At 46.2% G+C, this 13264-nt stretch overlaps 3 protein-coding genes across 3 annotated transcripts in view; all 3 read right to left on the minus strand.

Annotated features, from left to right (window-relative positions):
* Positions 1-7649, minus strand: part of LOC135712290 (mitochondrial amidoxime reducing component 2-like) — a 141036-nt gene extending 133387 nt beyond the window's left edge. The window contains exon 1 of the mRNA XM_065235257.1: positions 7644-7649. The gene's annotated coding sequence lies outside the window, so the exon portion shown is untranslated. The remainder of the gene's footprint in view (positions 1-7643) is intronic.
* A 461-nt stretch (positions 7650-8110) lies between these two features.
* On the minus strand, positions 8111-9478 carry LOC135712245 (uncharacterized). The gene has a single exon (XM_065235203.1). It carries the CDS (start codon positions 9476-9478, stop codon positions 8111-8113), a length of 1368 nt encoding a protein of 455 aa, XP_065091275.1.
* A 498-nt stretch (positions 9479-9976) lies between these two features.
* LOC135712246 (uncharacterized) lies at positions 9977-13021 on the minus strand. Its single transcript, XM_065235204.1, has 3 exons — positions 12286-13021; positions 10874-12243; positions 9977-10798 (listed from the first exon to the last, which is right to left on the minus strand). Exons 1-3 carry the CDS (start codon positions 13019-13021, stop codon positions 9977-9979), a joined length of 2928 nt encoding a protein of 975 aa, XP_065091276.1.
* Between the last annotated feature and the right edge of the window lie 243 nt (positions 13022-13264).

The following is a 13264-nucleotide window of genomic DNA, read 5'->3' on the forward strand; positions in this document are numbered from 1 at the left end:
TTTCAGGGATTGAGAAATAACTATTAAACTTCATTTTACAATTTTACTCGTATTTTATTTACAGTCCATACGCAAATGCCCGCACCTTGGCCTTAACCCCGGCCATAAGATTCTGCACAACCTGTGAATCAACCGTTTTTTGCATGTAAACCCATACTTTCTTCAGTTCCTCGACTGTCTTCACTACCTTAGGTCGTTTAAGAAGGTGCTGCTTCATAATCGCCCAGTACTTCTCGATGGGGCGGAGCTCCGGAGTGTTGGGAGGGTTGAACATTTTCGGCACGAAATTGACCTTATTGTCCGCATACCACTTCAGCACGTCCTTGGAGTAGTGGCATGAGGCCAAATCCGGCCAGAAGATTGTTGGGACGTTGTGGGCCTTCAGGAGAGGAAGCAGCCGCTTCTGGAGGCACTCTTTTATGTACACCTGTCCGTTCATCGTGTCCTGGGTCACGAAAGGTGCACTCCGCTTCCCGCACGTGCAGATGGCTTGCCAAACCAGGAATTTCTTCGCAAATTTGGACATCTTCTGAGTGCGGACATGCTCCGGAACGCTGAACTTATCCTTGGCCGTGAAAAACAGGTTGCCGGGGATCTGTTTGAAGTCGGCCTTCACATATGTTTCGTCGTCCATGATGCAGCATTCAACTTTCGTCAGCATGTTGAGGTACAACTTCCTGGCACGGGTTTTGGCGGACTTGTACTGCTTCTCGTCGTGATTAGGGGCCTTTTGTATCTTGAACGTTCGAAGCCCAGCCTTAGTTTTGGCCTTCTGGACAAAACTTCGGCTTAGGTGCAGCTTCTTAGCCACATCCCTAACGGAGGTGTTCGGATTTCGGTTGAAGGCCCCAACTACGCGGTTGTGATTTTTGGTGTTGTACGGAATACTTTTTCCTTCACTTCTGGGCTTCCGATCGGTGGTCAACCGTTCCTCGAACCGCTTAATCACTCGCGACACCGTGGAATTCGCGATTCCCAACGTTTTAGCGATGGAACGATGCGAGAGATCCTTGTTCTCGTGATGAATGCGCAAGATTTTATCACGCACGAGCTGTTCTTTCGACTCCATTTCCGCGAGTTTTGATCATAGGACTTTAAAACTTGCAGGATGTAAATAATGCACTATGAACTAAATCCACCCAAATTTTCATTAAATTCTACCCAACGGTTAAAAAGTTAGAGCAATTTCATAGTGTGGAAATTTCATCGTGGACACCCTTTATATTGAACTGTTACAGAACAATACGAAACAATACGAAGAATACGTTGACAATATTAACGATTTTCATGTTTCAATTTCGTAATAATGTGTTACAGTTATGGATTAGGATTGTCATATATTTTGTCACATTGGATCTGATTCTACAAAGAACAATTTAATTAATATGTTGTGCTTCACATCAATCTACACAGAATGTATATTTAAGCTTGGTGTAATAAATCGACTTATTACAATCTATTCTAATATACTTTGATACTGTCTCATCCACTTTTATTAAATTTAACGCTTAATTAATCTACAGCTCTTCGAGAAAATCTGACTCAATTTTTAAATATTCTATGCTTTAACTTTCGTTATCCGTTAATGTTCGTGCATCGCACGAAAAGTGCATTGACGCTCCCCTTGTGTGTGGATCTTCATCGACCGTTAGCACCAGTCTACCCGGCGGAAAAGAGCATTGTCGATCTCGCTCTATCCGGTCTACCTTGCCAAAATGGAGGAACCCTCTATAAAAGGCCAACTTGTCATCGTGCTCGTTCTCTTTTCGTGTGGACAACTCAACGACGTCATCGACCATCATCGTCATCAGTGAATTAGCAGAACAAAACAAACGAAGAAAGTGAAAGTGATTTTATTTTTCTTTGTAATTTAAATAATTGTAGTTTAGATGTTTAATAATAAATTTGTGAAGTTGGAATTATAAAAATAAAATTAATTTAAAATTGTTGAACCAGTTAAGTGTGATCTACAAGTGTCAGAAAAGTGCCTTAAAAGAATATAATAAATTATGAAAGAACTAGTGCCCTGGAACCAAAATTTAGCACCGAAACGCTTTTCACCACCAGCTGAGTTAACATTTGGTCCTTCGAACCGGATCGGCCGTCGACTCTCCGTCCGTTCTAAAACCCTCCGGTGGTGAAGCAAACCGCCATTGCACTTTGAACACGAAATACAAAGAATCCGACATCGTAGCCATCCAGGAGATCACGTTGGATCGTAGAATTCCGCCATCGCACCTGCTGCAGTAATTTGAATACAAGGCACACAATTTGCCTTTATAAGATCCACGGCGGTGTACTGGATTCTACCATCACTGTTCCTGCTCTAATTTATTATACACGGCTTTAATTGCCTTTCCATTTCATTTCACTTTCCCTTGTGAGCTACGCGGTCTTCCGTATTACAGACCCTGCTCAATACTCACCATGTCCACCGACCGACGCATCAAAGGCCTCAGGACGAAGCAAAGGAGCCTCCTTACCTCGTTCGGCCTCATCAAGGCCTTTGTCGATGCATACGACGAGGAAACCGGTGCATGTGAGATCCCAGTACGTCTGGAGAATCTCGACGCCTTGTGGACTGACTTCAAACAGGTTCAGTTGGAACTCGAAACGCTCGACGAAGCCACCATTGATCAGCAGTTAAGGCAGCGGACTGACTTCGAGACAGCATATTATCGGGTGAAGGGCTTCCTAATATCTTCGTCACCCCGCACGAACACTTCTAATTGGAACTCACAATTCCCTGCTTCTTCTTCGTTCCACGTGCGCTTGCCTGATGTGAAGCTTCCCGTGTTCAGTGGAAATCTTGACGACTGGTTCAATTTCCACGACCTCTTCGTTTCGCTGGTTCATTCTTCGCTCGAGTTGTCCAACATTCAGAGATTTTCCAACCTTTGGCAGGCGACGCTCTAAAACTGGTACGAACCATTCCGATTAGCGCCAATAATTACCCCGTCGCTTGGAATTTGCTAGTGGACCACTTCCAGAATACTGCTCGCTTAAAGCAGTCCTATCTCGACGCTCTTTTCGAGTTCCCTTCATCCAAACGCGAGTCTGCAGCTGACCTTCATTCGCTAGTGGAGAAATTTGAAGCCAATGTCAAGGTCCTAAAGCAGCTTGGAGAGAAGACCGAGTAGGCTGGGACATCATTCTCATCCGAATGCTGAGTATCCGCTTGGATCCTACCACTCGACGAGACTGGGAGGAGCATTCGTTGGCGAAGGATTCCGTGGCCTTCAAAGACCTTACGTCGTTTCTTCAGCGGAGGGTAACTGTTCTCCAAACGATCCAAGGGAAACCCGTAGAAGCTCTAGTGTCCACTCAGCAGTTCAAGAAGCCCACTCAACGTCCGGTTGCTAGTCACCATGGGGCTAGCCAATTCAACTTCGGTCGGAAATGCATCTTCTGTTCCAACCAACATCCGCTCTATTTATGCTCGTCGTTCGCCAAACTCGACTTGGAGGAGAAAGAGAGGGAAGTTCACCGGCATCAGCTCTGTCGAAACTGCCTACGAAAAGGTCATCACGCTCGGGACTGTTCGTCATCTAGCTCCTGCCGCAAGTGTCGAGACCGACATCATACACAGCTCTGCTCCGGGGAAAATTTAGTCGCTGAGAACTCCAGAACTACCGAATCTTCCCAATCTGAGGCACCAATCCCTTCTACGTCCGGTGAACAACCAAAGGCTTCCGTATCAGCTAACATCTGTGAACCTGTCAGCTACGCGAGCTCAGGACAGGCACAGAACAACGTACTTCTGGCCACAGCAATCGTCAAACTGGTCGACGACAACGGAACTACACACCTCGCAAGGGCACTTCTCGACTCCGGTAGTGAATGCTGCTTCATAAACGAGTCTTTCTCGCAGCTCGTCAAGGCAAAGCGCAAGAACATCTTTCTTCCGATTTCGGGGATCGGACAGTCGTCGTTGCATGCACGACACAAGATTGTCTGCACCATTCGTTCGAGAATCAACAATTACTCCACCTCGGCCGAATTTCTGGTCATGCCCAAAGTTACCATCGATCTACCGACTGCCTCTTTCGACGCTTCTTCGTGGCAAATTCCTCCTGGCATACACTTAGCTGATCCGTCTTATCATGAAGCGAGGCAGATCGATATCGTCATCGGCGCTGAAATCTTTTTTGAGCTCTTTAAAGCTCCAGGGCGTATCCCACTTGGTGATTCCCTTCCGACCTTGGTCAACTCGGTTCTCGGTTGGATAATTTCAGGCAAGGTTTCACACGGGACTCCTAGGAACCTGTAATTTCCAACGTCGCTTTGGTTGCTGACCGACATTGGTTCATCGAGTTCATTGGGGAAGATGATACTCCTTCCTCCTCCGTTTAAAAGGCCATGCGCAACAAAAACTATCAACGCACAGTTAAGAGCAACTTGGAAGAACAACACACCATTTGCCTGCCATTGAAGGAGTGCGATAGAAGTGAAGCACTCGAAGAAGCAAAAAAGCGACCGACAACCTCCAGTCTGGCATCCGCAGAACCATCATTTGTCGATCTATACATGAACGGGTTCTCCAACTATCGAATACAGCTATCACCAGTAACCAACGTCACAACAATGTACGTCGCGCACAAGAAGAATACAGCGGAACTAATCATCGACCAGCCAATCCAACAGCAAACGTTCGCAGAAAAGTGGAAGCAGATTGCACCATCTCGACCAGTATCATCGAAGTCCCGCTTACGCTGGTTTCATCAGCTTCTCTCCGCTACAGACATACGATAGGAAGCACCAGTTCATTCTCCCTGCTTCTTACACTTTTTCATCGGCATTCTTGCGCTCGCACGACGAAAAGCTCTTGCATGCAGCTCTTCAAGTTCTCGTCACCGTTCTTCGCCAACGGTACTGGTTCACAGGGGCCAGGAATCCACTCAAATCTACCGCCTTCATTAAAACTCAGCAAAATTATGTGAAACAACCCATAGTCGAGCATGTACATCATCGAAAGGCATCACGAAAATTCTACGCAGCAGTTTTCATATGGTTTTCCGATTGCCCAATACACCCGGAGTTGATTGTTGATAGTTTTCTTCAGCCACTATGTCGTCTTACCTCCCGTAGAGAACTGCTTATCCAAAGCAATAGCACTAACTGTTGCAACTTCATCGAACACGCCAACGATCTGCTTAAACTGTCCCGCTTCAAGGAATACCAGCAACCCCTTTGGAGAGGGATGGTGAGGGGAGTTTGGTAAAGAGAGATGAAAAAACCGATTTGTACCTTCCTCAAAAGTTGTCCTAGCTCGCTATTCTAATATCTATATGCAATCTTCACACTGCCGTACTCTAACGGAACTATCTACTCCATCTATCGTATAAAAATTACCACTACAGTCTGTTATTTGAAATTAGCATCTTCAACTATGTAAATTCTTTGTAGATCCCTTGAAAAAGATGGAATATACCATTGAAACGTTGGGAGTAGAGGAAAAACATCGTTTTACTCGCTAAAAGACTGAAAGTCGATAAAATTTATTTAGAAAACAGTCCACAAGTCGATAGCATTACTATAATTATGAGATTGGCATGATCACAAACGCAGCATCGCAACCTAGATTTGAGATCTACAACATTCGCACTGTACGAGTTGATGGCTGTTGTTAACATAGAATTTTGAAATAAAACGAATAAGTAACAGATCAAATGAATGTAAATATTTTTTGAATCACCCTAACATGGAAACCGTTACCCTTATGACAAAATAAAAAAAAAACTACCAGGTACAGCCCTATGGGGTTGCACGCAATGGTGTCGTAGGACTACGTGGTCTTATATAATAAAGGTTATTTGTTAACTGATGCAGGAGCTTGTGTTTTGTGTAGAAATAGGAATTTGAGTGGGGTTCTCTCTGTTTATACTCTTTAATATGACTATGATTGCCATGAAAAGAATCTTTTGATATGAATTTTTGTTGGAACATGTTCAGAAATTTAACTCTTTTGGAAAATCTTGGTGGACCTGAAAAGGGCTGATGATAGTACAAGCTTAAAGCGCCTGGAAATTGATGATGACGTGTAGGCAGCTGGATCAGCAAATCGGACCGGACAATCCCATATTCTTCGGTTCAATGATTGAGTCTCGGCCCGTTTGCTGCTGGACAGTGGTTGAACTGGTGTCCGCGACAGGTTAGAAGGCCGTAGAATATCAGTGTCCAACCAGCTAAAGCTCCTTCCCTTTTAAGTTTTTCTCGTTAAGCTCCTTCTATCAACAAGTTGGTAAATCAGAAAGACGCTTAACACTTTTTTCGGCTAATGTATGATCCAGTTTCACGTCATGGTTCTTCTTTATGCCTGTTCAGATAAATTTGTAATTTGATTTATTTTCTCTACTGCGGTAAATTAAGAAAGGATGTCGGCTAGAAAAATCTTTACAATTAATCGTTAATCGAATAATTGAACTTTTAGGCATCTCTAGAAAATTGTGTTATTTCATGTTTTGACAAAGAACTACGTCTTCGATTTCTATATGGGGGTACACTTTGTGAAAACCGAAAATGGAACATGTAACAAATTAAGAAAGATTTTTAACGTTAATAACTCAGCTGCGCCTAGTCCAATTTCAATAATTTTATCACCAATCGATCCGAAATATGGCTACGCATCGATCACAATGCTTGCAAATGTTGAAAAACTGGTAAATGTCCAGCATTGTCCAAAAGCGTCGAATTAACTAACAAATTACATGCATATGCTACTTCCCCAGCACAGTCATCAGAGAGTAGTAAGTAGCCGAAACAAGTCAAAGTGGCATTCGCCTCCGATCCGGGCGCGTGCGAATAGGGAGGATGGAATTGCGTAATATTTTGCATACTCATCGCCATAGTCAGAACCAAACGCAAATTCTTCGAGATAACTAGGGAGTTTTCCATAGGAAACCATGAGACAAATTTACTCATCGCTGAGTTCCTGCACTTTTGGCGATTATGAGTGAACTAAACTCAAATTTGAGTCGTTCTCATTCGCCTTGTACGCAAAAGGAAAAGAGCCAGTGTCGCTACTTGATAGCAAACTACTCATAATGGGAAGAGTCTTTTATACCACTTGGTAGCACATCATTCTGCTTTAACCTGAAAAGATATAAAAGAGCGCTGCTGTATGGCGTTAGCTCATTTTCGCTTCGGACGGCGTGGTGAACAGCAATGGCAGCAGTAGAAAGGTGGTGGCTAGTCCACTCCTTCACACCTAACAAGCAACAATTGACTGGTCGTGGCAAAGGAGGAAAAGGTCTGGTAAAGGAGGCGCCAAGCCTCATCGCAAAGTTCTTCGAGATAACCGCCATCGGTCGTCTGGCTCGTATCTCCGGTGTGATCTACGAGGTGTGCTGAAGGTGTTCCTGGAAAATGAGGTCCGTGATGCTGTCACCTACACTAAACACGCCAAGCATAAGTGGCCAAAGATGTCCTCCAAAGATGTTACATCAGTAAAGAGTTGGTGTTGCCACTGGTGTGAATTCCACTTGGTTTTTCGGACCTCTTTATAGCAAACTCTGGTTTTTCCGTAGAGTAAGCTTTAAGCTACAAATTGTGATTTTTATTAGCTAGATTATAATAATAAATTGCATAAAACTTACAGATTTTAGTCCATTAATATTTAAGAATTCACGTCGTAGCTGATTGTTTGTGTTTGCTGTTGGTGTCTAAATTTTATCGTATTGTACATTAGATTATAAGTTTAATTAATCAAATATAATATAAGTTTACCTCCAATTCAATTAATATAAGTAATTTTAACTTCGTAAACTAGAATTTTAATAATACAATTTAGGATAAAGTTTTGTCAACGCACATTTTAATTCGTCTACTTTGTGTCTTTGTTCACTTGTAAACAGTCATTGTCCGCTTGTACTCTTTGTCCGGATTGAAGGTTTACATCAAAGTCAAAGCTATCCGTTATCCGTATTCAATGCCTAACGTTACGGATCGACGGTGCAAGGTGTGTGCTTGCAAGGTGAGGACTGTCGCGAACATCCCCCGACCCGTATTGCTGCAGACTTCCATCAGCTATACCTCCATCCATCACGTCCAACACTGCCAGCTTTGTTACTGGTCGCCGGAACACGCCACTGCCTGTCTTCACATCAACGCTTCAAATCCTTCCATCTTTCCCTGGATGTGTCTTGAGGACCCTGCCACGAATCCAGCTGTTCCGTATAGCTTCATCCATGACGATCACCAAATCTCCCGCTTGCACTGGTTTGACTTCGATGAACCACTTTGTGCGGCGACTGAGGGTAGGGAGGTATTCCCTAATCCACCTTGTCCAAAACCTGTCCAAACAAGCCTGAACGTATCCCCAGTTGGTTCGGAGTGTAGTTGCAACGTCCACAGGCTGCTTTGCTGGTTGTACGACACCACTGGAACTCAACATCAGAAAATGGTTGGGAGTCAGAGCTTCCTCATGTTCTGCGCTCACGGGAACGTACGTCAATGACCTGGAGTTGACCATCGCTTCTACTTCGACCAATATAGTGCAAAAGGATTCCTCGTCCGGGTTCCTGGAGGTAGAGAGAGTGCCTAGACCAACCTTGACGGACCGAACTAAGCGTTCCCACGATCCACCCATGTGTGGGGCTGACGGTGGATTGAACCGCCACGACGTATTCCGATTGGTGAAGGTATTGGCCAATGAAATGTTGATTTGTGCTATCTCCCGCTTCAAATCGTTGCTTGAACCTTGAAAGTTCGTGCCCTGATCACTATAGATCTCTTGCGGAGCACCTCTGCGAGCAATAAACCGCCTCACCGCCATTTTGCAGGATTCTGTAGACAATGAGTTCGCTACTTCAAGGTGGATGGCTCGTACCGTCTGGCAAACAAACAGAGCCACCCATCTCTTGGCACTTGCTCTGCCAATCCGGATAAGGAACGGTCCACAATAATCTACACCCACGAAGGTGAACGGTCGAATGTACGCTGCTAGCCTGCATTCTGGAAGCGATGCCATACGAGGAGGTTGAGGAGTTGCCTTTCGAACGACGCACCATTTGTACGTCTTTGCTACTTTCCGGACCGCATTCCGCAAACTGGAGACATGGAACCTCTGTCTCACCTCGTTCACCACAGTCTCAGAGTTGCCGTGACCGTATTGTCGATGATACCAGTTCAAGATAAGGCCGGCGACGTAGTGGTTTTTCGGCAGAATAACCGGAAATCTAGTGGCGTACGGTGCATAATGAGCGGCACCAATACGCCCATCCATCCGCAGCATTCCTGCCTCGTCCAACATCGGAGACAACTTGCAAAGTGGACTGGTTCTCTCGAGTCTGGGGGCTTGTTCCGGAAATCGTTGATGTTGTTCTTCGACTGCGATCATTTCGTCGGGGTACGTTTCCATTTGTATCCAGCGAAAGAGTGTTTCCTCCGTGGACTGCAGCTCTTCCTGAGACAAATATTCACCGACTTCTGTTGGATCTCCACGCACCTTTCCGAAACAGTTAGCACAGAAGCGGAGCATGTACGCGGTTGCTCGCTGGAGTCTTTCCCACTTGGAGAAACGTCTGTAGTCGATCAATGGTTCGGTGATTTCACGATGATGTGCGTGGACGGTTCAAAATTCCTCTGGTATGTTCGGTTCTGGCAGCTCGTTGCCTGGCCATTCCGATTCAGCCTTGTAGAGGAACTCTGGACCCGTAAACCACCGAGAACCGTTTTTGAAGCATGGACCTTCTCCCGATTTTGTCGCCTCGTCAGCCACGTTCAGCTTTCCAGGAACTTTCCGCCATTCGCCCACACAGGTTTTGCTCAGGATTTCACCGACTCTCACTGCAACGAACTGTCGATATCTACGTTGGTCCGACTGGATCCAAGATAATACCGTGCTTGAATCGCTCCAGATCATTCGATGTCGTATAGGTAAGGTGTGGCTCTCTTGAACAGACTTCATTAGGCGACTTCCAAGAACTGCCGCTTGCAGTTCCAGCCGTGGAATGGACAGTGGTTTCAACGGGGCTACCTAGGACTTTGTTGCCACCAATGCGCAGCGTACTTGTCCTTCATCGATGATGCGAAGGTATGCCACGTAAGAAAATGCCACCAGACTTGCATCCACGAAGACATGTAATTCTATGTTGTCTAAGCCGGCACTGCTGTATCCTGGGAAGTAGCATCGCGGCACTGTTTCTCGATCCAGTCCTTTAAGTGCTTGCACCCACTGACGCCATCGACTGCAGATTTCCTCTGGAATTCGCTGATCCCATCCTATCTTGCTTCTCCATATGTCTTGCACCAAACACTTCCCGTGAACAACGTATGCTCCTACTAGTCCCAGTGGATCAAAGACGCTCATGACGACTCGAAGAACTTCTCGCTTGGTCGGAATCATATCGCCATTCAACAACTGCGCGACGTCTTCCCGCAAGCAAAGTCTGAATGTGAATTCGTCGTTGATGGGCTGCCATCGCATGCCGAGGACTCTTTCGATCCCTGTAGACTTGTCCGTCGCGAAGCTTTTGCATTCGCTTGCAGAGCTTTCCCCGACCCGTCGAACAACTTCTTCCGAATTCGACAACCAGTTACGGAGCTCGAACCCAGCCTTTGCATGAACTTGCTTAACCTCTGACGCTATTCGGATTGCCTCTTCTTCGGTGTCCCTACTGTCGAGGTAGTCATCGACGTAGTGGTTGTTGACTATTGCTTCGACGGCTTCTGGAAATTCTGTTCTGTTCTCCTCAGCATTCCGGTTCTTTACGTACTGCGCCAAGCATGGTGAGCACGTTGAACCGAAAGTGGCAACATCGATCACGTAGACTTCGACTGGTAGTGATGAATCATCATGCTATACGAAGCATTGCGATTGACGATCCCAGGCGCGAATGAGAAGTTGGAAAAACATTTCCCTAACATCCCCTACCACAGCTACCTGCCGCTGTCGGAAACGGTGTAGAACTGACTTGAGGGATCTTCCTTTCAGAAGCATGGAGTTTAATGACACGCCTTCCACCTTCGCTGCCGCATCCCACACCATACGGATCTTTCCTGGTTTGTTTGGGTTGATAACCAATCCCAACGGAAGGAACCAGGTACTCCGCGGATCAAAGTTCGCCAGTTCCTCCGGTGTCGCTTTATGGATGTATCCTTTGGCCTCCAGGTCAGCGATGTGTAACTTCACTTTGTTGTAAAGTTCCGCATCTGCAGTCAGTTTACGCTCGAGACACTTAAGCCGCCGCTCTGCCATCGGGCGGCTTTCGGGAAACTCGATACAGTCATAACGCCATAACAAACCCGTTTCAAATCTCCCAGATGGTGTACGAATCGTGGTTTTCTCCATGATTTCCCGTGCCCAACGATCATCATCTGTTTCGACTATCGGTGCGACCTTCACACCAGTACTTTCAACGGTGAAGAACTCCTCGACGAGATCATGTAGTTCACGATCGGTTGATCCCGAGCAAACGTGCAGAAGGCGATGTTCTGGTGGATCATCAAGGCCTTCCACGTTCCCATAGACTGTCCATCCTAGCTTCGTTTTCGTCGCAACTGGCTCCAGAGGTTTGCCGATCCGCTTCTTCAGTGTCACCATCAAGTCGGTATTGTCTAAGCCAATCAGGATATGTGGAACTGCTCCGCTGTAGCTGTTCACTGGTAGCCCCCGAAGATATGGAAATTGTTGTTCCATTTGTTCGAAGCGAAGAGATTGTGGAGGTAGCCCGAGACTTTCAACCGTTCTTACTCGCTCTAACATATATCGCTTGTCACCGCCAATACTGGAGATTCCCAACTGTACTACCTTGGATTCCGATTCCGTGCGTGTAACATTGTTTGTCCACTGAAGGCAAAGGGGTTCAATCACACCGTCGATTCCGAGCTGATCCGCAACTTCTTGCTCCATCAACGTAAACGACGACCCGTCATCCAAAAAAGCTAATATGTCGATTGATGAGTCCTTACCGTACAACCGCACTGGCACAATCCGGAAAAGAGTAGACCGCGAGCCTTGACGGTGCACATTCACCTTCGCAGTTGATTGAGAAGAGATGTCTTTGGTTACTGGAGTCTCCGCCTTTTCTGAATGCAACAGACTATGGTGCTTTAATTCGCAGCCATTCTGTCCACATAACGGTGCCTTGCAGGGCCATTTTCCATGGGATGCCAAACAGCGTCGACACAGATGTAGCTGCTGGACCAATTTCCAACGCTCATCGATGTTGCTCTTCTGAAACTTGTAGCACTCTTTCAGCTTATGGCCATTCTTCTGACACACTGGACATGGTTTCGGCTGAACTGGACCTTTTTCCACAGTGTTGACGTTGCGCTTCTATTCACCTTGCACCTTTACTCTATCACCATCATCCGCATGAGTGTTCAGGAAACCCTTTTCTTTCCCTTTCGGTTTCTCCGACTTCGAAGCTGCTGATGAGCGTATCGTTTCGAAGTCACTTTGAAACGTGACGTTGCTGGCAGCAGAGACAATTGTCGACATGAACTCCCCGAAAGCACGCAGATCTACAACAGGAATTCGATGTTGGTGAAGAGCCCAATCAAGTTTGACTCCCGCCGGAAGCTTATTCACCAGCTCTTGCAACAGAGTCGGGTTTGACAGATGGTTCTCCATACCCAACGAGCGCAGATGACCACAAAGATTCTGCACTACGAGACCGAAGCTGATAATACTCTCCAATTTGTCAGCCCTTGGTGCGGGAGTGGATCGAACTTTAGTGAGAAGACTGTTCACGACCAACTCCGGCCGACCGTACAATGTTCGCAAAGTTTTCATTACTTGCGGGACGGAAGATGGATGCAGAAGTTGATAGCTCACCGCACTAAGAGCATTGCCCTTCAAGCAACGCTGTAATCGCATCAGATTCTCTGCATCAGTGTAGCCACACATTTGGGTTGAGTTTGTGTAGCTACTGAAGAACAAAGGCCAATCCAATGGATTACCATCGAAGTGAGGAAGTTCCTTTGGCACGACATGCCGGGCAGCAAGTTGCTGGGCATTCGGACCACATATCGGAACGTTTGGTGGAACTACTGGCATCCTTGGTGGAACTACTGGCATCCTTGGCGGAACCCATGGAGATGGAATTGGATTAGGGTAACTAGGAATAGTCGTCACTATGGGGTGTGGTAGAGGCACACTGGAAGGTGCTGATGAGAGAACGGTATCCAAAGCACTACTTATTCTAACGTGGGAGTTGTTTCAGGGGTCGAATTCAACAATGGTTCCCTGAATCGTGGAGTGGGCACTTGATTTGCCGAAAAAGAATCTAACAGCTGGCTTGACCTACCTTCCCCCGGTACC

The sequence above is a fragment of the Ochlerotatus camptorhynchus genome, unplaced genomic scaffold (assembly GCF_037179485.1).
Source record: "Ochlerotatus camptorhynchus isolate MF236.1 unplaced genomic scaffold, CSIRO-AGI_Acam_v1.1 ptg000467l, whole genome shotgun sequence".
In the NCBI taxonomy this organism is placed as follows: Eukaryota; Metazoa; Arthropoda; class Insecta; order Diptera; family Culicidae; genus Ochlerotatus; species Ochlerotatus camptorhynchus.